The sequence below is a fragment of the Octopus bimaculoides genome, chromosome 3, assembly GCF_046866305.1.
Source record: "Octopus bimaculoides isolate indiv1 chromosome 3, ASM4686630v1, whole genome shotgun sequence".
Taxonomy (NCBI): domain Eukaryota; kingdom Metazoa; phylum Mollusca; class Cephalopoda; order Octopoda; family Octopodidae; genus Octopus; species Octopus bimaculoides.
In genome coordinates this window covers 27,475,004-27,502,280 of record NC_142930.1, presented here as the reverse complement: position 1 = coordinate 27,502,280, position 27,277 = coordinate 27,475,004, and the positions used below count along the sequence as shown (strand labels likewise).

At 37.1% G+C, this 27,277-nt stretch overlaps 1 protein-coding gene across 1 annotated transcript; it reads right to left on the bottom strand.

The window, feature by feature from the left end:
- On the bottom strand, nucleotides 1-27,257 carry LOC106868953 (uncharacterized). The gene is made up of 2 exons (XM_014914427.3): nucleotides 27,042-27,257; nucleotides 1-2,614 (listed from the first exon to the last, which is right to left on the bottom strand). Exon 2 carries the CDS (start codon nucleotides 2,588-2,590, stop codon nucleotides 764-766), a length of 1,827 nt encoding a protein of 608 aa, XP_014769913.1. The 5' UTR covers nucleotides 2,591-2,614; nucleotides 27,042-27,257; the 3' UTR covers nucleotides 1-763.
- Between the last annotated feature and the right edge of the window lie 20 nt (nucleotides 27,258-27,277).

Here is a 27,277-nt window from a genome sequence, read left to right as displayed (position 1 = left end):
TTTGAAATTAACTTGCTGCAATGTTTTATTACCAGTATCTTCAAGTAAATCCATGGTTTGATTCTACGAATGATATAGTAAAGATTCTAAATGGCTCAAAAATATTAGTTTCATTGATTCAATACAGACGGTTCAGCACCATTTATTTAACTTTGCACTATCAAATTTCAATACTTCAAACTAGAATAATTGTTACAAAAATCTCTTTTTCTTATTCAATGTGTATAAATCCTGGACACTACAAACGCCACATCATTTATTTTTCAACAGCGTTGGTACTCATTCATGCCTTAGAGGTTGCATGCATTGGTAATTAGACTTAAATATATATTTTGTATATATATGCATGTATATATGCGAATATGATTTTCAGTATAGCTATGTATGGCATCGATTGACATTAGACTAAGAAATTCAAGGTAGAATAGATTGCTTGTGTGATTCAATACCTGCCCAGTATAAGAATGTACTGAATACTTTGTATGAATATTTTCGTTTCTGTCCGAAGAACGGACACAATCGGGGTTTTATGTTCCGTCTGAATTGTTTTAGTATAATTGTTTCTGTGAGTATGTGGGAAAGTGTGTGTACTTGTATTATTGAGCATGGACTTGAATGAACGTTTACAGATCTGACTTCAGAAATATGTTATCCTGATATCTGTTACTTTAAATATTTCCTATGGAATTTTGTTTGAATAGATAAATAAATAGAACAATCAAAACCATACTCAAACAGAATCATTAGACTTTAATGATAAACTTTAAAGTTGGTAAATTTCGATAGTTGGTTTCGGTATCATTCGCGTAACAACCAGTTGTTTCTCATTGCGGTTGATGTCTAATGCGACGGGCATGGGGAGAGCTGATGAAGGGGTCAAATAACTTATGAAGTTACCGCTTAGATCAAAACGTAATATGTTTGAACGTCCCAGTTCTGTGGCATAGATGTATTCAGTATCGCAGCAGACACCACCCGGTCCTTCAATCGGTTGTCCTTCAACACTTTTAACGTGGAATTTTTTATTTCCAGATCGACCGATACCGTACAATAATCCAGCTCGATAGCACGAAAGTACAATTGTCTCATCTGGGGCTATTGTCATGTAACAAGGATCAGATTTCGAAACATAAGCGATATCAAGATAGAATTGCTGTAGTGCTTTGGCTCTATTATCAAAAATGAACACGACTTCGATAACAGGTTTTTCTAGACATTTGCAAATTAACCTTCCGTCATAGCTTTTAGCGATGGCACTGTACTTTGACCTACATTGGATCCTTTGATATTTTTTAAAGAAATTCAGCATGCACATGACGTTTGTGACAAAGTTTCGTGAGAATTTAATTATACACAGTTGAAGTTCATTGGGTAGAGATACCATTGCGAAATTGTGAGAGTGAATGCACAATCCATGCGGCTGACTTTTCAGATCAAATCTGTTAATCTGATTACCTTTCGGACAGAACTGTAAGATTCCGTGTTTGTTGTCACTCATCAAGAATCCTCCCCCAGGAATGATACAAACCAAATTTAAGATTGATGTAAAGGTACTTTCGTCATCGGATGTAAATTCTTCAACTTTTTGCATATTTACCATATTGGGTTTCTTTTCTAGCCCTTTTTCTTTAGAATTTTTAATGTCTTCTGTATGTTCTATTTCTTCATTAGATATATCGCCTTCGTAACTAACATGGCCGAATGGGCATTTTTCTAAATCTTGCAAGGCTTTTGAAAATTCTGATGTAATATTTAATGATAACACTCTTCGTGTTAGACGGTAGTCAGAAGAATTAAATCTGTTGATACATTTTCTAACCGGGAAATAAGACACAACAAACTTTGAAGCAGATTTTTCTTTCATCACCTCAGAAACTTTCTCAATACAATTTCTTAAGGATTCTATTTTTTCTTTGTAATTTTCCTCGTAGATACGAAGTTTTTCTAATTCAACATTCATCATTCTTGTTGCGTCTTTATTCAGTAAATCTCCTTTAGATGTTATCATTCGAACGATATCTTTGACACGTGCGTCGACTTTGTTCAAAATTTTCTCTTTATCACTAAGAATATTTTCTTTTTCCAGGTGTAATTCTTTAAGCTTCTTGCTTTCCTCTGCTTTCAAATCCTTCAGAAATTTCAAATGATTCTCAGCTTCGATTCGTTTTGATATGGCAGCTTGACTTATGGATAAAACTCCTTTACAGTTTTGGTGCTTCTCAGTGCGACATTCACTGCAAATAACTACTTCACAAAACGTACAATACAGGTTTATTTCATTGTTATCATGACACGTGCAACTCATCATCGGTTCAAATGAAACTATTTCTTGTATTTGACCAATTCGAAAATCATTGTGAAAAGTTTTCGCCCACTCTTCAACCGCTTTGCTTCGATCTAGTGGATAGGTAACAGCTTTGCAGATTGGGCAATAAAAATAGCCGGTTTGTAAGCATGTCTGTTTATTATTATTTATATGATCCTGTAGGCATTCAACGCAAAAACAATGGTGACAGGGAAGCCCTTTCGGTTTGTCAAACTGATTGAAGCATATAGAACATTCGAGATCCGTTAAGCTTAGGGATGCCATTAAAGCGTAGATTTCACAAAAAAGCTGAAAAAAGTAATAAAATATTTAATAATAATAATAATAATAATAATAATAATAATATAATAATAATAATAATAATAATAATAATAATAATAATAATAATAATAATAATAATAATGACGATGGTGATGATGATGATAATGATGATGATAATGATGATGATAATGATGATGTTGATAATAATAATAATAATAATAATAATAATAATAATAATAATAATAATAATAATAATAATAATAATAATAATAATAATTTCATTTATTTGCAACAAGCATGAAGGATGATGGGGACAATACAAAGATAGACATAAAGTGTAGGGGTTTACATATAATGAAATAATAAAAAAGAAAGTATACACGGAGATGGCGGGGAGGATGATAGAGACGTGGCCCTCCCCATACAGGAAGGCCTCAAGGGATAATCGAGGAACCCCACTGTCTGAGATTTCCCTGAAACTCCAGAAGCAAGTACCCTCTCCATTTCCTTCTCTCCAATTCACAGGTCTACACTTAGAGAAGTACCATCCACTCTTGCCATCTTCGCAACTGTCACCCACCTTTCAATAAACTCACCCGAGGACAGCACTTCCCTCTCCATTCACAGTTTCCTTTTCAAGTGAAACATGAAATAGTCAATGAGAGCTCTACCAAAGAAGAATTCATCTGTCCTCATGCTTTTCAGGCTTGTCCACCAAGCAACCTCTTTCGCAACAGCCACCAAGCAAAATAAAATTGCCTTGCCTGCCCGATTGAACAAGGGCGGCGGTTTCAACATCACTACAGACTCGGTCGACAGACGGATCCGTCCCACGCGTGACAGCAGCTGTTCGACATAACCCCACAAGGCAGCAATATCCGGACACTGAATGAAAGTGTGCAGAACGGTTTCGTCACTCTGTGCACACGTCTAATAAGCCCGTCTGACTGCACATCCGTACCAGTAGAGTTTATCTCGAACCAGTAGCACCCCTTGGTAGCACTGCCAGGCCAAGGCATCTGGAAATTATCCATGATAGTTCCCGACCGAAAAGTCTCCCGAGGTCGGCTATGTCTCAATCTCGTGTGAGTTGGTACCTCACGCACTTCTCATGAGGAATTCCGGAAGGAGCTTAGGGAGACCACTACTGAGACGCTTCCGAAAAAAGAAAAGCCGTTGGAAAACAGATTATAGCAGCGACTCCATCTAAGAATATCTGAAGAAGGAATTGTATTCCGAATTATCATCGGACTATAGATAACTAAATTACAACAGGTATACAGTCTATTTTTTTGTATTATAGTGCATTGTTGTACCATTCAAAACGTTTTATTTTTTACAAACAATGCACAATGCTTCAAGCGAACTACAATACTCTTCAAGATCATTGATATTGTTATACCCGGGGATGTACGAGTGCGTGGCAAAGAAATGGATTACGTCGAAAAGGACAATCATCTAAATATGAAATTACACGAATGTGGGCAATGAAGAAAGTAACAGGCATTCCAGTAGTTGCTGGTGCACGGAGAGCATTAACAACCAGATTTGAGAAATTTGTTGGAGAAATTGCGATTGAAACGAGGGTAGAACATGCTCAGAAAGTAGTTTAATTGGTGACAGTGAAGATTTTGACATTGTTACTTGGATGTTAAGTAACGTGGAAAGAGACCCTGTGAGATACTTTACAACAGGTTATTGTCTGCTCATACGGAATTAGCCGGTGTAAGAGAAATCAAGAGCTCTGAGAAGTGGAAGGGAAATAATAATAAGATTTACTCATTAAAAACGAAAAAGGAAATGACATCTCAAGGCAGTTACAATAGCCTTTGCTTTTCGTTCACATTTTACCCCACGACATAGGAAAGAAGTGCAAAGGAAGAACAACATAGGATACAAAGGACAGCAAGTAGTTAAAGAAGAACTAAGACAAAGTATAAAAGCAGTGTCTGGCAAAATAAAACAGATACCTGCAGAGAGGCTCTCCAAGAACAATGAAAGAAAATGTTGTTAACTGAGCAACGGAGAAGAACATCAGGAAAATTATATGTCAGATACTGAAGCAGAAAGAAAATTCTAGACAAAAATCTAGAGCAAAGAAGTTCAACATAATATAAAAGCAAACTGGTTGCGGGAATTTAAATGAGAAATGGAAATGGAGTGACACAAAATATAATAATCACAGATAAGAAATTAAAGGAGATAATTACGAAAACAAAGAATTGGTAAGGACTCAAACCAGATGGTTTTCAAGCTTCTGGCTCAGGAATCTCTCAAGTATACACAGTTATATGCGACTACTGTTTCATGAATGCATAGAAAATGGAGCACCGATATGGATGACAAACGGACGGACAATGCTGAAACAGAAGGACGAAGAAAAGAGAGGGGAAACCAGCAATTTTAGACCCATTGCTTACTTACTATTACACCGGAAAGTATGAACTGGTCTCATAGCAGATGATGTATATAATTTTCTAGCAAAGGAGAAACTATTTCCAGGTTTTAAAAAAATGGGATGTAGGAAGAAACCAAGGGACACTGCCGTCTGCTATATATAGTAGCGTATTCAATGAGTCACGAGAAAGGAGGAAGAATTTAGCTGTTGGATGGCTTGATACTGAATCTGGAAAATTACGTTGTGCAGAGGATTTTTAAAATATTATCACTAGCATCCGGTGAGCATAAAAATTCACATATTTCCGCTCTTCCTTTTGATAAGTTAGAATGCATGAATGTAATTATTTTTAAAAAATTAATTACAAGTGTGGCTCTGTGATAAAAAGTTTGTTTCCCAACCGCATGGTTCCGAGTTCAGTCCCACTACGTGACACATTGGGCAACTGTCTTCTACTATAGGCCGACCAGCCTTGTGAGTGGTTTTGATTGACGGAAACTGAAAGAAGCCTGTCATATGTGTGTGTGCGCGTATGTTTGTGTCTGTGTATGCTCCCCACCACCGATTGACAACTGGTGATGATGTGTTTACGTTCCCCTAACATAGCGGTTCGGCAAAAGAAAACGATAAATACCAGGTTTAAAATACTTTAAGAAGCGTACTGGAGTTGACTAAAACTTTCCAAGGCGGTACCCCAGCATGGCTACAATCTAATAAATGAAACAAGTAAAAGGTAATAGGTAACAGAAAGAGAGCATGAAAGAGACCATTATTAGTATGTCCATATCATTTGATAAGTGAATGTCATTAATGATAATGTTGTTCATGCTATAGTAATTTTAAAGGAGCCCCTTGTTCTAACATGCGTTTAAAAGAATGTGAAATTTGTTAGAACATGAAGGCTCGAAAAGGAAACAACAATACATGCTCAAGAGTGTGTATGTATTTACAAATATATATTAGCGTTAGAAGGTAACACTGTGGAGAGCAACTAGCAAATAGCTAACTCCATCCAACACAATATTAAAGGAGCAATAGTCTACTCTAACAAGGGCTCTAACTATAGGCTAGCCATGGAGATCTGGCTGGCAACCAAGAACAGTAAAATCCAGATCCTTCATTCCCATTATGCCAAACTTATGACCTCTAAATACCTGGTGTACTAAAAGACGATGTAAAATGAAGACAACTATCTACACACAGACAGCACGCAGCATGGGAAAGGGTAGAAAAGCTCGTCAGTGTTCCACCAACATGCTCAAGCAGAACATACGGGCTCGGTTAATAACAGATGTTAAGGTATTATCCACGCATAGATGTGACACGACACTCGGTCAGATTACGGAGACTACACGCATAGCAATGGAGAGACCGAGCCTCAACATAAAACATGAATAAAACAATAACACCCACCACCACTAACACCACCACCACCACAACACGCAACACGACGACTAAATACGGAAAGGAAAGAAAGAAAACCAGATACAAACAGTGTAATACACACACAATAGACAAATATGCACATACCTATGATAAATATAATAAATAGAGATAAATGGGTAAACAAAAAACAACTGTATAAAGAGCAGGGATACAAACAACATAATAAACGAACCTATATATACACACAAACACACCGTAACTTCACAAACGGCCGTATCAACATCAATTACGCGACCAACAACAACTACAACAGCAACAACAACTGCTACGACGACGACGATGGCAGCAACACACAAATACAGAGAGATACAGGGACGGTATCAAAAGTCTTGGTGAAGGGCAGCAGCATCGGCAACGGGGGAAGTGGACGATCATAGAGCTACCGAGAACAACGATGATAACGATGACAACAATAAAAAGGATATAAGCCAATATATACACATACGCAGCTGGAGGAGATGTCCTCCTGGGGCTAAAGCAACAGTAACATCCACACCTAGGGGTCAGCCACACTTATGTGGCAATACACTTCACTTTATCGTGCAGTTACTGTTAATACTTCATTTAGAGAATTAACATTGCTTGTTTTCACCTTTTCGATATCAGTGAAGAATTTCACTGGAAAAATATACATAAGGCTGCCAAGAATTTATATCTCTCATCGAAGGTCGGTAGCTATCGGACGCTGACGAAGGGAAATAACCCTGAAACCCGGGTCCGTTCGTGCTACGATCACGATGAGAGGGATAACTTCCCTTGGCAAAACAAACAGGACACAGTAGTGTGTCGATAAGGCAGCTGGAGGAGATGTCCTCCAGGGGCTAAAGCAACAGTAACATCCACCCCTAGGGGTCAGCCACACTTATGTGGCAATACACTTCACTTTATCGTGCAGTTACTGTTAATACTTCATTTAGAGAATTAACATTGCTTATATATATATATATATATATATATATATATATATATATATATATATATATATATATATATATATATATATATATATATATATATATATATATATATATATATATATATTTGTGTGTGTGTGTGTGTGTGTGTGTGTGTGTGTGTGTGTGTGTGTGTAGGCGTAGGAGTGGCTGTGTGGTAAGTAGCTTGCTTACCAACCACATGGTTCCGGGTTCAGTCCCACTGCGTGGCACCTTGGGCAAGTGTCTTCTACTATAGCCTCGGGCCGACCAAAGCCTTGTGAGTGGGTTTGGTAGACGGAAACTGAAAGAAGCCCGTCGTATATATGTTTATATATATGTATATGTATGTGTTTGTGTGTCTGTGTTTGTCCCCCCAACATCGCTTCACAACCAATGCTGGTGTGTTTACGTCGCCGTAACTTAGCGGTTCGGCAATATATATAGATAGATATAGATATATATATAGATAGATATAGATATATATATACATATATATGGTGGTTGTCTACTCCTTAAACAGAGTTTGACCACCTCCTGCACCTACACCTTAGCCCTTTCATGGCGTCTGATGTGGCTTTTTAAACCAGACAGTGTTTTGAAAAAACACCCACACAGATTGCACCTCTGATTTGCACTACCAATACCTGCAAGTAAGTTCTGCTCATTGTGGATCCTAACATGTCTTTTAAGACCCCCATTGGATTTGCAAACCCTCTGGCACACACCACATTCAAACGTGTGCACAGACATATAATCAGAATAGCTGGATGAGGTTTGTTTTCCATGGGTTCGCAGGTGAGATTTGAGGCCAGCCAAGGACAGACATGGTCTGTCACAGACTGTGCACACAAAAAGGTCCTTGTCATTCACCTTCTCAGTCTTTACATTTTTCCTTAAATGTCTCTTGAGCCCTGCTTGCATCATCCTGGCCTCTTCAAATGCTTTCACTCCACTTCACACCCTTGTTCGCCATCCAACTCGATCTGAAGCGAGGACTTCTATATCTTTTGGAGCCATTCCAATTGACTTCATAGCAGTCCTTATGCCATCCTTAAACCTTTTTTTAGGTTTAAGCCGATAACGTTTCCCCTCTGCAAGCTCACCATAAAACAGCTGTTTCGGCATGCGTTCATCTGCCATTCGAACAATATGGCCACACCATCTCAATTGGTTCCTCAAAATCATGGCTTTAATTGAGGGGATGCCTGCAGATGCAAGGATATCTGTGTTTGGAGTAAAAGAATTCCATTTAATTCTTAAAATATGACGAAGGCATTTTTGGTGGAATTTTTCTAACATTTTAAAATGCCTTTCATAACAGGTCCAAGTTTCACAGGAATACAATAGGGATGTTAAGACAAATGATTTGTAAAGAGCCAGCTTTGTATTGTTATTTATATGTCGCTGGCGCCAGACGCGTGACTCCAAGCCACCAAATGCTTTTGCTGCCCTTTGAATTCGCAGGTGTATTTCCGTATCAAGATTTCCATCATCTTGAACAGAGCTTCCCAGGTAGACAAATGAATTGACAACCTCAAGTAACTTTCCCTTAACAAAAATTTTAGGGAGGTTACAAACAGCACCATACGCAGGTTGATACATTACAACTGTTTTTTTCAGATTGATGGTCAGGCCAAAATCATCACAAGCTGCATCAAATGCAGATACAAGGGATTGCAGACCCGATTCAGAATGACTAACCAGATCGCAATCGTCAGCATACAAAAGTTCCCTAATAAGTGAAGTAAAAACCTTCGTTTTAAACTTCAGTCGGGTCAAATTAAAAACATTCCTCGTTGTTCGATATTTTATGTAGATACCCTCCTCAGAGTTTTGAAAGGAATGTGACACCACAACGGCAAAGTATATTGCAAAGAGGGTGGGTGCATCAAGGCCTCCCTGCTTTACTCCATTTTCTACAGCAAAAGATTCAGAAAGCCTACCACCAAAATTAACCCTAGCCTTGACCATGTTTATAAACTTTTCTGGGCAACCAATTTTCCCCAGAATTAGCCACAGAGCACTTCGATTAACAGTATCGAATGCTTTGCTCAAATCAACAAAGCAATGGTACAGAGCAAGATTCTGTTCAATGCACTTCTCCTGTAATTGTCTGACAGTAAAGATACAATCAGCTGTGCCCCTGGAGGAACGAAAACCACACTGAGACTCAGACACCATACTTGGAACTATAAAGGTATTTAAACGTTCTAACAAAATGCGGGCGAGCACCTTTCCAACCACAGACAAAAGGGAAATCCCACGAAAATTACCACACAGATCCTTTGGCCCCGATTTATATAAGGAGACAAGAATGGCATCAATCCAGTCTTGAGGCACTTTCTCACTTCTCCAACAGTGACAAATTAAAATATTTAAGAGTTCCATCATTTTGTCACCCCCATATTTCAAGACTTCTGCACAGATTCCATCAGATCCTGGAGACTTGTTGTTATTCAGCTTATTCATAGCTAAATAAATGTCATTTAGAGTTGGTTCAGATGCCATGTCTTCTATAACTGGAAGTTGTTCAATTTTTTCTATCGTCCTCATATTAACGGATGATGGTCTATTCAAAAGTGCAGAGAAATGTTCTACCCAACGCTTATGAATAGAAGCGGTGTCAGTCAGAAGAAAACATCCATCTTCTGTTCTCACTGGAGCTACTGAAGAAGATTTTGGACCATATACCTCCCTAACATAAGAATACAAACAACTGGCATCATTTCTATCAGCTGCTTCTTGTGCCCCTTTTGCCCTATCATTCCACCATTCCTGTTTAATTTTCCTTAGAGCAGTTTGCACCCTCCTTTTCAGCTTTCTGTAAGTTTCATTTGAGTTGGGATTCAATGACTGAGAGAGCAGTGTATTGCCTAAGTTTTGTTTTTCTAAAAGTAGATCATGAATTTCTGCTGATCTATCTGAGAACCAATCTCTGGATTTATGAGATTTAAATCCCACTGACGAACTTGCAGCCTGAAATACTTTTGTTTTGAAATCTTCCCATAAATTGTTTGGATCAAGATTAATACTTTCTATAGCGTCGTGGAATCTTTGCAAGTTGCTTGATAATTTAAAGTTTGCAACGTTTAACTTTTTGGGTATCTTAGGACCAGACTGTCGGTTTTTAGGTTTTATCGAAAAATCTATTTTGCCACGCAGTAGATGATGGTCAGTCCAGCTCTCTACCCCTCTCATGACCCGAACGCTAGAAACGTCTTTCATATCACATTTCCTAATCAAAATATAATCTATGAGATGCCAGTGCTTAGATCTTGGGTGCATCCAGGTGGCTTTATATTTATTTTTCTGCTTAAACAGAGTGTTGGTGACAACCAGATCATTCTCAGTACAAAACGTCAAAAGAGCTACTCCATTTCTATTGCATTTTCCAATCCCATGTCGACCTAAAACAGGCTATGAAACATAGTCCCTTCCAACTCTTGCATTGAAATCTCCCAAAATGACCAGCTTGTCAGAAATTGGTACTTTCCTCAATAATCTTGCTAGATTGTCATAAAACTGTCCCACAGTTTCCTCAGAATGGGACATTGTTGGTGCATAAATACTGACAACGGTAAGAAACCTACCTTTTGTCAGTTTGATACGGCATGACATGATCCGGTCAGATATACCACTTGGAAGCTCTGCAATGGAGGACACTAATGTATTCTTGAGAGCAAACCCAACACCAGATTCTCTACGCTGACCCTTAGGTAGGCCTTTCCAGAAGATAGTATATCCATAAGCAGATTCCATTACTTGACCCTCACCAGAGAGACGAGTTTCAGAGAGAGCAACTATATCAAGGGAATATTTCTTTAGCTCACATGCAATAAGTGCAGTACGCCTTTCTGGCCTTTTCGTGAAATTATCATCAAGAAGTGTGCGCACATTCCAACAGCCAAAATTCAAACGATGTTTATTTTTACTTTTTCTTGAGGACTGTTTGACCACAGTGGCAGGATGACGACCGGGTCCAGCCTGTGATACACTGGGACACCTGCCGGGCCAGACCTGTTCCCCTGATGTTCCCAAGCCTTTTTTGCCATTTACTGAATTTGTTTCAGACATTTTAAAATAAGTTACAGGTGCATTTTTAGGTTTCTGCCAACCAACCAATTGAATGATTTTACTAAGATTTGGAGTACAGGAAGTACCTGTGCAGATGAATAATTTTTAGTGGGTGTAGCTTGCACTGCACTACCCCCACTTATTAGCCCAAGAAGACTTTCACCGGTGTGACAAGAGAATTGACAAAACCAGGAATTTCTAAGGCCTCAGGTTTTATTTCGGAGATTTCCTTCTCCTAGTTAGATTACCAACCAAGGTTAAAGAGCTTCTACCTGCCCATGAGGTAAGCCGTCTCATTCCAGACACCTAACCGACACTCAGACACTCTGTAAAGTGATCAAATATCACTCCGGTGACCGATGTGGAGCAGCTCATCAAAAAAATAAATAAATAAATAAATAAATAAAATAAATAAATAAATAATAAAAAATATATATATAAATAAAATATAAAAGATAAAAAATAGTATATATATAAAATTAAAATTATTCATATATACATATTTACAGACATTCACACACATATACACACCCATACATATATATATATATACATATTTACAGACATTTTGTTGGATGGTCGTTGACTGTTCAGGAGTTCATCCGCCCTTTGACAGGTCTTATTTTTCGTCCTGCAGGGTGTCCAACAACACCCTCCTCACCAAGCAAGCCTGGTGGGGTTGCCAGTTTAGTCGCCGACGACCCGACCATGCAACAGGTTGTACTGGATTACATGTTACCAGTAGCACTGAAGAGCGACCTGACATAATATATATATATATATATATATATATATATATATATATATATATATATATATATATATAACAAAATATGATAGGGGTACAACATTCAAGGGAAATTTAGAAAATATGTAATTTCCTGTCTAATAATAAGTAAAGCTCTTCGAAAAAGTCTACAGTTTCCAACATCAACGTTAAAATATATATTAAGCTACTATTGTTGGAAATAAGACATTTCTTATTAAAATTGATAACTTACTAGCAACAGTAAACAGAAGTACAATTATTTATTTGAAAAGTTTCGGAAGAGAAATTATTTTGAATGGAGGTGTATGTCTGCACCGCAACAAAAGATATATGTGCATGTACATGCATGGGTGTGTGTGTTTGTGTATTCTGTGTGTGTTTGTGTGTGTGTGTGTGTGTGTTTGTTTCTGTGTGTGTGTGTGTGTGTGTGTGTGTGTGTGTGTGTCTATGTGTGCGCGTGACAAGTTTTAATGATATATCAATCAAGACGAATTTCGAAAAGTTGCAATTTTATGTGTATTGTATTTTTACACATCATGTGACGGTGTACACGGAATGAGTAGTTGTTTCGTTAAATCAGAATGTGAGAATTATTTCTTTTTCCATTCCAATTATTACTAGCCTCATTTATAACAATGCTGCTTTTCCCTAATTTTATCTGTAACTCATATATATATATATATATATATATATATATATATATATATATATATATACATAAAATTATTATTTCTAAATCTCTGAACATTCAGTAACAGAGACATTCAGTAACAGTACTCTAGAGTAAAAACTTTTTGTCAACATAATGTGGCAGTCCTGGTTAGGATGATTGTTACTGTTATTTAGTCTCAGGAAAAGTCGTCTCCAGCTGGCTATACGACACACTATCTGCGTCCTTATATTTTCGAACAAATGAGTTTAGCGACCCCACTCAGCTCAAAATAATATCTGCGTACCAATGGCATATTGGTTTCCCTTGGCACATTATTTTGGCAAATAATTTTCACTCTCTCTCCCTATATATATGTGTGTGTGTGTCTGTGTGTAGTTAATTGAAACAGTTTGTTATAGGTATAAAGATATAAACAATTATAATCTAAAAAATTAGATTTAATAAGTACATACGAACGTTTCAAATGGCAATATAAATATGTAAGAAAAAGATAATAATAATAATTATGATTAATAGACTTGCATACACATTGACATGACCTTTTTCGTTTCTCTTAATTTTTCCCTTCTACAGCTTATTTGTAAATATCCGGTTAAATTTTTCCTATTACCCCATTTGTTTTTCCTTCTTGATTTCTAGTAATAGCTTTTTTGGATGTCTTTTCTTTAAATTCTTCACACTGACGGGAATGATAATACATAACTATAATTATAATTGTTATTATTTTTTTCTTACATATTTGTATTGCTCATTGAAACATTCGTATGTACTTATTAAATCTAAGTTTGATTTTTAACATCTTTTCTCCATTTTTGTGAATTCGAAACCATTGAGCACACTATGAACAGACATAGGTTTAACTACATATAAATACCTTACTGCTCTATGCTTTAGTGTGTGCTTCCTTTTTGGGATATATGATACATTGGCCATATATATATATATATATATATATATATATATATATATATATATATATATCGCAATTGATTTCCTCCAAACTGGGAACATACATTGCTTATGTTCCAAAGTTGGTTTTAGACTCTTAAATCTTTTCACATAAGGAGTATGGGGCCCATGGTGGCAGAAAGCCCCCTTTCCAAGGTAAGCAATACGAACGATCGCATAACTTGGTTGTATTGTTGATTCAAGGGACATTACTCTTGGTGACGTACTGATGTTAATTTCGCCCCCTCATATATATAAAAGTGAAGGTGTGTGTGTGCGCGCACGTGGGTTTGTTGGTGTTTGTGTGTGTGTTTGTGTGTGTGTTTGTGTATGTGTGCTTGTGTGTGTAATTACGCGTGTGTTTGTTTCCGTGTGTGCGTGTGCGCGCGTGTGTTTGTGTGTGCGCGTGCATGTGTATGTGTGTGTAGGACAAATTTTAATGATATATCAATCACGAGGAATTTTGAAATGTGGCAATTCATATGTATTGTATTTTTCCCATTATGCTACAGTGTACACAAAATGAATAGTTATTTGTGTTGTTAAATTGGAAAATGCGAATTATATCCTTTTCTATTTCAATTACTTCTAGCTTCATTTGTAACAATGCTGCTTTTCTTTAATTTTATCTGTAACCCTCACCACACATATATATTTATATATATATGTGTGTGTGTGTGTGTGTGTGTGTGTGTGTGTGTGTGTGTGTGTGTGTGTGTGTGTGTGTGTGTGTGCGTGTGTGTGTGTGTAGTAAATTTAAATTCTGCAGAGTATGTAACACCCAACTGGCTAAAATCAGGGTCAATGCTCCAAAACCACCATAAACTAACAATAAAGATACACACGAGCGGGTCGTTTAATGTAAAAACCCACACGAACTAATGTAGTGAATATTTTAGAAATAGATGTTAAAATGTTACTTTCAACTGAAGATCGCAGAGTATGTTTGTCCTGCAAAGCGTAAGATCAATTGATATTGAACTATACATTACTTACTTATGCATTCAATGAAAATGTAAGTCTATTTCTCATATGTTCATTGCATTGCTCGTGTGTATATTTATTGTGAATTTATGGTGGGTTTTGGAGCGTTGGCTCTGATTTTAGCAAGTGGTATTTGGCATTATATACCCTATTGTACCTAGATTTGGCTTATATTGTGCCTGTAACTGCGTGAACTTGCTAGTCACGTTATTATTACCTTATTAATACTATTAATAACAACAATAATACATATAGATTATATATATATATATATATATATATATATATATATATATATATATATATATATATATATATATATATATATATATATATATATATATATATATATATATATATATATATATATACATATATATATATATATATGTATATATATATATATATTTGCCGTGATAGATCGCTAGCCACTACACATTCTTTATTTTCTTTTCTTGTTTCTTTCTGTGTTCCTTTCTGTGGAAGAGTGTAGGCTCGAAACGTTAAAGACTTTTTCACTTCTCGAGTGTTAAACTAATACATCTGTCTGTTGTCTACACCATCTGTCTTCGTCTTTTTTTTTTGTGAATTCTCCCTATATATATATATATATATATATATATATATATATATATATATATATATATATATATATATATATATATATATATATATATATATATATATATATATATATATATATATATATATATATATATATATCGCAACTGATTTTCCCACATTGGGAACATACACTACTTATGTTCCAGAGATGGTTTTAGACTCTTAAAATATTTCACATTGTTGTGATGAAATCCTGACACCCCTGTCCTAAACCGTATAAAGATGCATACACGCTGCCAGTGAGGAGCAGTCTGGTGTGCGCAGGCACTTTGTGCAGAGGCTGTAGAAGTCGTTGAGAAGAGATATTGTTTGATACGTGTTGTTTCTGATTGATATTTGTATTGTTATAACCTTGTTATGTTTCCACGTTATAAAGTGACATATCTAGTGAGTTCAAAAAAGGACATAACAGTGTCTACGAGATACACCTCACATAATGAGTGATGAGGCTTCTGGGGAAAGAAAACTCACTTTCCAAGGTAAACAATACGAACGATTGCATATTTTGATTGCTTCGCTTGTTCAAAGGACATTACTATTGATGACGTACTTATGTTAATCTCCCTACCTCTCTATATATAAAACTGAGTATTTGTGTGTATGTGTGAGCGCACTGGGAGAAAATCGATACAAATGGAAGCATGACAAAGCCCTTCCAGAGCTCACCAAGTGGTCAGTCTTACAAATGATTGAAGCTAACAAACAACATCCAGCACTGCCCAAGGTTATAAGACTCAAGGCTGCTAAAACGAAAGCAATGGTAATCGACCTGTTTTCTATTTTGCATGAAGCCCCAGATTGGGAGATGCGAGCATACATGAAGAACAGCTTCATACACCTAGATGAGACAGCGATAACGTCACTCCGATCAGACAGCTTGCTTCCTGTCTAGGAGTACAAGAACAATAGTGATTAAATGTAGAGTGCTCTGAGTGGACAGATTCGATGAATCGCGTCATTTAAAGAATACCAGATATCAGAATTTTGTCGACAAAGCCCTTGTCAAGGAAAAGACACACGGCTTCATTCCCTATTGAAATCGGCTGCTGTGGCTTTCTGTGGTACTCCGTGAGTTGTTTCCTCCAGAAGGCTGAGCGGAACCCACTTAACTTAAGAAATTCAGCAAGCTGGCTGACACCAACTAAAAGAGCCTATGGTTCCTAAGAAACTGCAAATAGAAACCATCTGTGAGTGAAGACTAGTTTAGGCCTCACTGCTCAACTCATGTGAAGCATACTGGTTAAGAAGCGAAACACTTGTGACTTCGCGTTACGTACTGACAATACGTAACGGTTTTCAGTATTGCAATGGATTTAGAAGAATAGCTTGAAAAACCTCAGAGTATCTCCCAATTTCTACACAGGGCAAAGCATCTCTGATATTTATTTCAACTTAAAGTAGCTTACTATTTAGATGTTACTTTAGAACTGAATTCAGGTTTATAATTTTCCTTTCGTAAAATTAAGGAAAGCCTGTTAAATCTAATCCCCATACGTCCGTCCTAAATCCAGTTGTTAATAGCATTTCCATTAATATACCTAATCTTTTTGCAAATGGAGATATCTTCAGCAATAACGTCAATTACTATATTCAGACACAGTTCACTGATAGTTTCTCGGATAAAAAAAATATATTGCATCTCAGACTCCAGATTCAGAATTATGTTTGAACAACTATATCCGCGCAAAAAATTGTTGTTGTCATTCCTAATAAGATCATTAATATTAACTTGCAGTACCAATAGAAGTGGAGGCGCAATGGACCAGTGGTTAGAGCAGCGGACTCGCGGTCATAGGATCGCTGTTTCGATTCCCAGACCGGGCGTTGTGAGTGTTTATTGAGCGAAAACACTTTAAGTTCCACGAGGCTCCGGCAGGAGATGGTGGCGAAGCCTGCTGTATTCTTTCACCACAACTTTCTCTCACTCTTACTTCATGTTTCTGTTGTGCCTGTAATTCAAAGGGTCAGCCTTGTCACACTGTGTCACGCTGAATATCCTCGAGAACTACGTTAAGGGTACACGTGTGTGTGTGGAGTGCTCATCCACTTGCACGTTAATTTCACGAGCAGGCTGTTCCGTTGATCGGATCAACTGGAACCTTCGACATCATAAGCGACGGAGTGCCAACAACCAATAGAAATTCTACAGTAAATACCAAATTTTGCTTTAGTTGGGTGGAAATTCATATAGAGCCGCAAAAAAATTAGAGCTTCTTTTGAAATTGTATACTCTGCATTATTTCGTTTAAAGACTTTTCGGTTCTTCTGTACTTGAGGAAGCATCACTTTCCCATTTCGTCAGAAATTTCGAGGTCCATTTCTAAATCTTAGAGCTTCACAATGATTACAGAGAATATTCATGTTACCAATGCTGTAAATTTCAACCATACGTTTACAGATGACGTTCTATTTCATATTCATTTTCTATACTATCTTGAACAAGTTCTCTTATCTGCGGTAAATACTCACTGTATTCTCTTTAATTCGTATTTTCCCTTCTTCGCTACCCCCATTCTAGTGATTCGACCCTTTGCTTCCCCTTGCGTCGTTGCCTATACCATCTCAGTCTTTCTTTTGTTAGCTTACATCGTCTGTCATTCACATTTTATTAAAAAAAATTTGAATTTTCATGCGAGAAGATGATAAATAGTTGCGCTAATGCGTATGAGATAAATAATTTCACTAATGCGTGCGATATAATATAATCTAGTTCAATTAAAACAAAAACTAATTTTCACTATCCACTCACCACCATCACTTCCACTTCCATCACTATCATCATCACCACAATGACAATCATCAGCACCACCATCACCACCACCACCACCACCATCAACATCAATATCGTTTTCCGTAACAAAACTTACTCTAAGCTGTTTGCCGACAAGCTTATTTTCATTTCATTTCAGTTCCTTCCAGCTGTTTGTATGCGTTGTCGTTGTTGGCACTCCGTCGCTTACGACGTCGAGGGTTCCAGTTGATCCGATGAACGGAACAGCCTGCTCGTGAAATTAACGTGCAAGTGGCTGAGCACTCCACAGACACGTGTACCCTTAACATAGTTCTCGGGGATATTCAGCGTGACACAGTGTGACAAGGCTGACCCTTTGATTTACAAGCACAACAGAAACAGGAAGTAAGAGTGAGGGAAAGTAGTGATGAAAGAGTACAGCAGGGTTCGCCACCATCCCCTGCCGGAGCCTCGTGGAGCTTTAGGTGTTTTCGCTCAATAAACACTCACAACGCCCACTGGGACATTGCGCCTCCACCGTTTGTATGCATCTACGTATATTATTGTCGCTGTATCTATCTATTCTGACAATACAAATTTGAAATAACAAATAAAATATAACGTCGACTGATATTTTGCTTAGATAATTGACTGTCATTGAAAAATCTATCTTTCTATCGTTGGTAAGTTATTATTGTATCTAGGCGATATAAAACTTCTGTATTAACATGTCATTTTCTTATCAGTACCACTAATATACGATGTTTAAAATTTCTCACAGCTAAACATTTTGTATTTCCTCCTCTCTTATTCTCTCCACCTCTTACATTAAGAAACATTATAACAACTGATGAATGATGACAACTGCTGAATGTAGATGCGGAGAGAAAGCGACGGTGATACATGTTCTGTCAAAATGCAGGCTAGCACTAGACAGAAATACATAGCGTCACAATCAAGTCCTCGGTGTCATAAGCGCAGCACTCAATGAGAAGATCGAAAGATATAATAGAGGACAGTACCCAAATGTGGAAAAGCGTGGAAAAATATACTTCCATGAGGAGAGAAAAGGAACTAAGACCAGGCCTTCAAATAAGTGGAAGCTAGAGCAGTGGGAGCTAGAGGCTTCATTGAAAGGAAAATGGTGACGTTATTTAAAAGAAGGTTTGCATTTTCGAGCTCAGTGCTGAGAAAAGAAATAAAAAGGATACAGGAGGCAGTCGACAAAGTCAGCTTCTATATATGGCTGAAACGAGAAGACCCAAAATGGCTTGAAAGCCTTAACGTCGCTAGATGAAGCAGCATCGTTGATTGACAAGGTAGGCCAAGGTAGCGATCTCCTTCATAGCACGCCCTCCTCCTGGTTCGAAAGCTTGTACTACCAAACAGCTGGTCGGCTCTGGCTGCTGGAACTGAAACTAACACGAAACTGTTGGAATGCAGGTTTAGAGAAGGCACCGGGCTAAAACTACGCGCCCTACCCCTCTATTGGTCAATTGAAGTTTAGACAGTGTCACGTGACAGTAAGCTGGTGCTGGCTGGTGGAGCCTACCGGCGAGTATTTAATGGGAAATTTGGCAGGATGGTCATCCGCCCGCTGACATTCGTTGACGCTGCGTCGAAGAAACCTCAGAACAAAATTAAAAAAAGGAGAAAGAAGAAACGCACTCAGTACCAGAGCTGAAGACACCTCCGAAAGAGGGAGCCTCGTCACGTCGAAAACGACAGAGGAATAGGGGCCGAAACCGGACTTGGTTCCTCCTGATGATGTCTTTAGCCACACTGAATCCTATAAAGAAGCTGTTGAGGTAGCGAACCACGAAACATGGTTGGATTTCCTTCCCTTCTTGTTGTCATCATTTCTCCCTTTGTTTATTTTCATCTCAAAATTTCACTTGGCTAGCAATAATGTCACAACTCAACACTTAAGCTGCTTCGCACACTTTATATATTTGCGCTCCTCCCTCTCTCTCTACTCTCTCTCCCTCTCCTCCTCGCACTCTTTCTCTCGCCCTCTCTCCCTTCTCTCTCTCTCTCTCTCTCTCTCTCTATCTCTCTCTCTCTCTTTCTCTCTCTCTCCATTTCATTAACATCACCCCTATACTATCTTGAACATGTTCTCTTATCTGTGGTAAATACTAACTGTATTCTCTTTAATTCATATTTTCCATTCTTCGCTTCTTCTGTTCTAGTGATTCGACCCTTTGCTTTCCCTTACGTCGCTGCCTATACTGTCTCAGTCTTTCTCTTGTTAAACATCGTATTTCTTATTTCTCTTTCTCCAACATCTCTTTCTTCAACTAACATTTTAATCATGTACACGTAATAACTTTTACTTTCCGTCGTTAACACTTCACTCTCTCTCTCTCTCGCTTTTTCACTCGCTTGTCACCTTTCCCTTCAACTAACCACATGACAGCGTAATCTATTCGGCCTTGGCGTATTTCTATATAGATAAGATTGTGACAAATAACAATAATTTACCTCTAATTATCTTTCTCGCAGGAATTTCCATTTACTAAGCATTATTCTATCACTAATAACTTATCTCCAGTTTTGCTCACGTTGATCTGCATAGATGAACCTAAAACTCAAATTACCCATTGCGATTCTCTCCATGTAACACATCCTACGACAAGAACAGAAAACGCACAGTTCAATGGTTTACATTTACATTTGTTTACAAGTTGAAATACTGCGTAGATACTTCTTCAATATTCTATAGTCTAATTCCCCACTTCAAAATGTATATTAGACTATATTTGATACTTCCACTATAAATTTGGTGTCGTATTTTTCTTACTACACGTAGTCTTGGATTTATAATTACGCTTTTCAATGGACGGAAACTTTGCCTAATCGTTATGCAGTTTGGTCTACCCTATAACAGTAGTTGTTATATACTTGATTACAGTGGTTATTGTAATAATAATGATGTTACGTCACTATTAGTTATTCGAATAAAAATAGCAACACTTCACGCTATACCAGACCGCGAAAAAAGAAGAAAAACTTGATTGAAGCTGAAAGTGAAACTAAGTTGAAAAGTTATCAATTATTATATCAGGGTCGGCTGCTACTACTACTACTACTACTGCTACTACTACTACTACTACTGTTGCTGCTGCTGATACTGCTGCTGATGCTGATCATAATACTAATGATGGTGAGGCGGGGTGACAAGACGACGATAAGGATGAGGATTCTCCCAACACTAGAGAGATTACAGATATTCGTATTCATGTGAATAATCATGATGGGAAAAACATTAATCATAATAACGGTAATAACAGCATTATTAATGTTACTCTTTTACTTGTTTCACTCATTTGACTGCGGCCATGCTGGAGCACCGCCTTTAGTCAGGAAAATGGACCCCAGGACTTATTCTTTTTAAGCCTGCTACTTATTCTATCGGTCTCTTTTTGCCGAACCGGTAAGTTACGGGGACGTAAACACACCAGCATCGGTTGTCAAGCGAAGTTGGGGAGACAAACACACACACAAACACACACAGATATATATATATATATATATATATATATATATATACATATACATATATACGACGGGCTTCTTTCAGTTTCCGTCTACCAAAACCACTCACAAGGCTTTGGTCGGCCCTTAGCTATAGTAGAAGACACTTACGCAGTGGGACTGAACCCGGAACCATGTGGTTAGTAAGCAAGCTACTTAAACAAATGTAGAAATATAAACAGGAATAACAACAATGCCAATAGTAATTTAACACATTCTACAAATAAATATAATTTGACTCTTCCACTAATTTCAAAACACGCTACTTAATGCAGGTCAGTTCATTTTCTAATATTCACCACAAACCTTTCACTGCTTTAGCGAATTATACCCATTACCTCAAGGATAATAGTATTTCCTATAATATACCTTGGTATGTTAATTGGACCAGAAGTCTTTAGCAAGTTTGTCACACTACGCACAATCTACGCAGGTAGTCTCTGAACATATTACGTGAGAACAGACATCTTCTTCACGAACGACGTGAGGCAATGGCGTTATGCAGATTTCGACTTTTTCACGTTTTCTTTTTACCACGGATCAGTATTTTCTTCTCGTCTTAGATGACTGTAAACCTGTATTTCAAATTAACATCTTACTCCTAGATTTTATATATGATTCTTCATCTATTTACATGTATAGTCTAAGCCTAATTAGAATTATCACATTCCTTTATTTCTACGGTACCTTAACATCTTTATATTTCTCTTATCACTTATATAATTATAATCTTATAGACCACCACCACCCCACCCCTCGCGTCTTGCATTTTCTAATTTATCTCACATATATATTTTACCTTCTTTTTCTTTTATTTTCTTAATCCTCGTGTTTTAACTCCTTGCATTTTTGCTTACACGCTTCAAAATTTAAAGTGTATTTTTTCTACTCGAGGCACAAGGCCTGAAATTTGGGGGAGGGAAAGCCAGTCGATTAGACCGACCCCAGTACGCAACTGGTACTTACTTTATCGACCCCGAAAGGATGAAAGGCAAAGTCGACCTCGGCGGAACCTGAACTCAGAACATAAAGACAGATGAAACACCGGTAAACATTTCGCCCGGCGTGCTTACGATTCTGCCAGCTCTCCGCCTTTCAATATTTAAAATGTCTGCCAAATATTCATTCAGCAGATAGCAGGAGATGCCTATCTTTTCTTCCTATTCTATTTCTTTCTGTTTTCTTTCTTTGCAGGAATTCCCTTTGATCCCCCTTTTCAACTCTATTCTCCTCAAACCTAGATTTGTGATTGTTGACTAACCGCTTTTATAACTTTATAACTTTATAACTTTTCAGTTTTCTTCTCACATTTTACTCTTACCCTTTTTCCCTTTCCTTCTTACATTTTTCTATTATAATCTCTTCCCTAATTTCTCTCTCCCTTACTTTTATTTACATGTTCTCGTTCTTGATCTCACAACCTTTTTTTGCGTATCGGTTTGATACCTTACCACTACGTCATCCTCTCTCTCTCTCTCTCTCTCTCTCTCTCTCTCTCTCTCTCTCTCTCTCTCTCTCTCTCTCTCTCTCTCTCTCTCTCTCTCTCTCTCTTCTTTTGATGTTTTTATATTCTCCAGCGTCGGTTTCCTGCTAAATAACTTGCTTCTTGCCTCCCTTTCTCCCTTTCTTCTGAAGAGAAAATTCCGCTTTTCAACGTTTCCATACTAACGAATTCCATATTAATGAATCTTGATGATAATTTCTAACAGCATGATATGTATTCTTATATCGGAATGTGCACTCAACTGCGTAATACACATTACGGCACTCAACAGTCGATGAATGTCCAAAACAGCTGCAAATCTACCCTATTGTAACGTTACATATTACTTTCGATCTTAATTTTATTATAATAATTTCATACTTGTGAAGGAAGTTCCATGTGGCTTGGTCCTGCGTATCTATTTATCATTACTTCCATATATTCAAGGCGGTGAGCTGGCAGGATCTTCAGCAAACTGGACAAAACGCTTAGCGCCAGTTTGTCCATGTTTACATTCTGGGTTTAAATCCTGCCGAGATCCACTTTACTCTTCATCCTTTCGAGGTCGATAAAATAAGTACCAGTTGAACTGGCTCAGAGTAATCGATAATGCTCCTTCCCAAAATTCCAGACCTTGTGCCTATAGTAGTAAGGATTTTTTCCACATTTACGTATTTATTGTAGGTACATGTAATCAAAATTTTAATGCCACAATCATTTGATTTTTTAATGGTGGTGGTGGGGAGGTGCAAAAACAGTCGTTTCTATTTTTATACATACTCACAAGTTACCATTAGTTTCGTGTAAGTTATTGCTCTTAGCAATGTAGGCGATTCATTTGACTGTTGGCCGGAAGCACATAACCTTCTTAATTTAATAGTACAAACTAGGTCAGCAAGGTTGTGAAAAAAAAAAAAAAATCAAAGCCTGAAACGAAATTCTTCGAAGCGAAAAGTTTCTTCTACTGCTTCAGATGGAGTTATCTCGCTTTGACCTACTCCAGTTGTGTCCGAAAATGGTCAATTAATGTACGATTTCCGCTCACTAATCAGCAAATTTGGAGAAATACAATTTCTTCAACATGAAATTTCACTTTTGAGGGCACTGACTAAACACCTCCTTTTTGGAATATAATAAGGTCCCTGAGTAAAGCTATGATATATATATATATATATATATATATATATATATAATAAAGCAGTCTTTATATCCAGCTTAGCATGATGCCTACTTACAACACAGAATGCTGCGTTATTAGTATTGAAAAATCCTCTTATATAGACACTTTGTGCTTAAAGGCACACACCTAGATCGTATATGAAAATCGTTTGTCATGGGCGCACGGATTCCTATATCACGCGATTTCTTCCCCACCTCCCAACACCCTCACATCACACCACACCAATACCCTTGCATCACACCACGCACACCACACCAATACCCTCGCATCACACCACGCACACACTACAACTGACCAACTACTTTCTTCCTTTCTCCCTTCCCCCATTTTCACACTACATACGTCAAGATCACCAGCAGTCTACCTCCCACACACAGCCCCTCGTTCCCGATCACCGTTTGTTATCTCCCCCTCTCTTAGCTCTCCTGAAATAAGAATTTCTAACTTCCGGTCAGTCATTGTTATGATCGGCCATTATTATGATTGACCGTTGACTGAACACTATTCAATTTTTTTTCTCCGTGTTTTTCTCCTTGTCTCCGTATTCTTTCTGTTGAAGAGCGTAGCTCGAAACGTCAAAGACTTTCCGTATTCCCGAGCGTCATACTAATATATACTTTTGTTATTTACACCACCTGTCCTCGTCTGTTGTTATTTTTTGTATATTCTCCTATATATATATATATATATATATATATATATATACACACACACACACACATACATATATATCTATGTATATATTTATCTACCCACCTCTCTAACACTTTCTCCCAATATACCTCGTTGGCGATTTGTCATTGACTTTACAGAAATGACTTTGTATCACTAAACAAAATGAGTTACATACATTCCTCAACTGTCATAATGTCTTTACTTTGCCAGTTACGTGGGTGTGAATTCTAAGCTTTTCATCTCTTATACAGAGAAGTAGAGTCATTCTGGTTGGGCGAATAATTAATAAATATGCTGTTGTCATTTGTGTCATGATATCAGGTTTATTACGTGTTATCACCTTTCCTATCATCATACTAAAATTTCATTGTAATTTTAAATTGTCATCGTTCCAGCTCGTTGTCATCATCGTCGTCTTCTCCCTCTTCTTCTTCTTGTTTCCCCTCCTTCTCTTCTTTTATTCCTTCTTTTCCGCCTCCATTTTCTTCTTTTTCTTCTACTTATCCTTTTATATGATCGCCTTCGATTAAAGCTGTCAATGTCGGTCTCTCACAATTTACATGGCGTAGTGGAGGGACTTTGTTTCGTTTTCTCAAAAAGCAACATTGAGATATCTGAGAGTTTGCCACATTTCTTTGAGGTAGAAATATATGGATTGATCATTATATTGACAATTTTACAATTAATATTTTTGAAAATATTATTTACATGTTATAGAAGATGTTATAGTTTTTTGTCATTTTTTTGTGACCTATCGGAAATATATGCTAGCCACAAAGTTGGAAGTAATCAATTTGCCCACAAGGACAGTTAGAAATGGAAAACAGAGGAAAGTAGAAGACATCAGAGAAAAAGAAGTTAACGTATTTAAAATAAAATCATATATTCAGACTTTAATAAACACATTGAAAATATAAATTTTATTTCTGGGTATACTTGTAAATACGTACTTTTGAACTTTAACATATACAAGTGGTGATAGCCAAAATCTTAAGAACAAAGGAAGCAGCAGCGACAGCGGAAACTTTTCAAAGCCCAAACAAATTTGGAAATGAAACAGATTATGGGGAAAATAAGAATATTAGAAAGATAATCACAGAAACGTAATCTTTTTGCTCGACTATATTAGCAAAGAGTAAAATAACTGACAGAAGTTTGATTCTCAGAAATCAAAGAGTCCTTACATACACCAAAGTGGGAGTAGATGGGAGATCTATAGACGATGAATGATATGGTGTTTGATTATCTACTGAGGCATAATATAAAACAATATTAATCTAATGTTTGAGATTGGTAACAGGCAACAAATTAGCCTAGTACGTATGGAAACCTAGCTATCAGAAACAGTAGTACGGAATTAAACAAGAATGTCGTAACGATTTCAGCATACAATGGAAAAGAAAGACGGTGAGTGTGGATTTAATAAGCAACGAGGTACCAGTAGATATATAAATATATATATATATATATATATATAAGGTGCTGTGAAAACAGAGTATTGTACCTAGAGAAATACAAGGGTTTTTCTTACATTTTGAATAAGGAGTTATGGAGAACAAGATAAAACTTTGATACAAAAAAGTACAAATGCACTTCATCCTATATCATCCGTTATGGTTCGACAGGAAACACAATTATAACGTGTAAATCAATTATAACGTGAAAGGAAATCACTTCCTTGAAAGGAATAGATCTTGTAGCCGATACATAAAAAAGGAAGTATGTTTTGTTGTTTCACGGAAGTGATTTACACGTTATAATTGTGTTTCCTGTCGAACCATAACTGATGATATAGGATGAGGTGCATTTGTACTTTTTTGTATCAAAGTTTTATCTTGTTCTCCATAACTCTTTATTCAACATATAAGAAAAAACCCTTGTATTTCTCTAGGTACAATACTCTGTTTTCACAGCACCTTAGTATTAAGAATAAAGAAACACAAACCAGAAATCAAAATTGTTTCGTTGCTATGAGCTAAATATAGATCACAACTTACCTTTAGAAATGTTATATATAATCCTTATTAGTAAATCGATTGCGTGCACGGTATATTGACTGCTATTTTTTCAGTTAAGCAATAATGATTCAATAAGACACGGAAAAAGCAGATGGCTCGCAAATGAAAGTGTCACTTATCCAGACGGGTGAGCAAGTATTACATCTTAACTGTAAATTACGTATATTTTGTCGAGTCAGGTATTCAATAGGCAAATATATGTGTGTGTGTGTGTG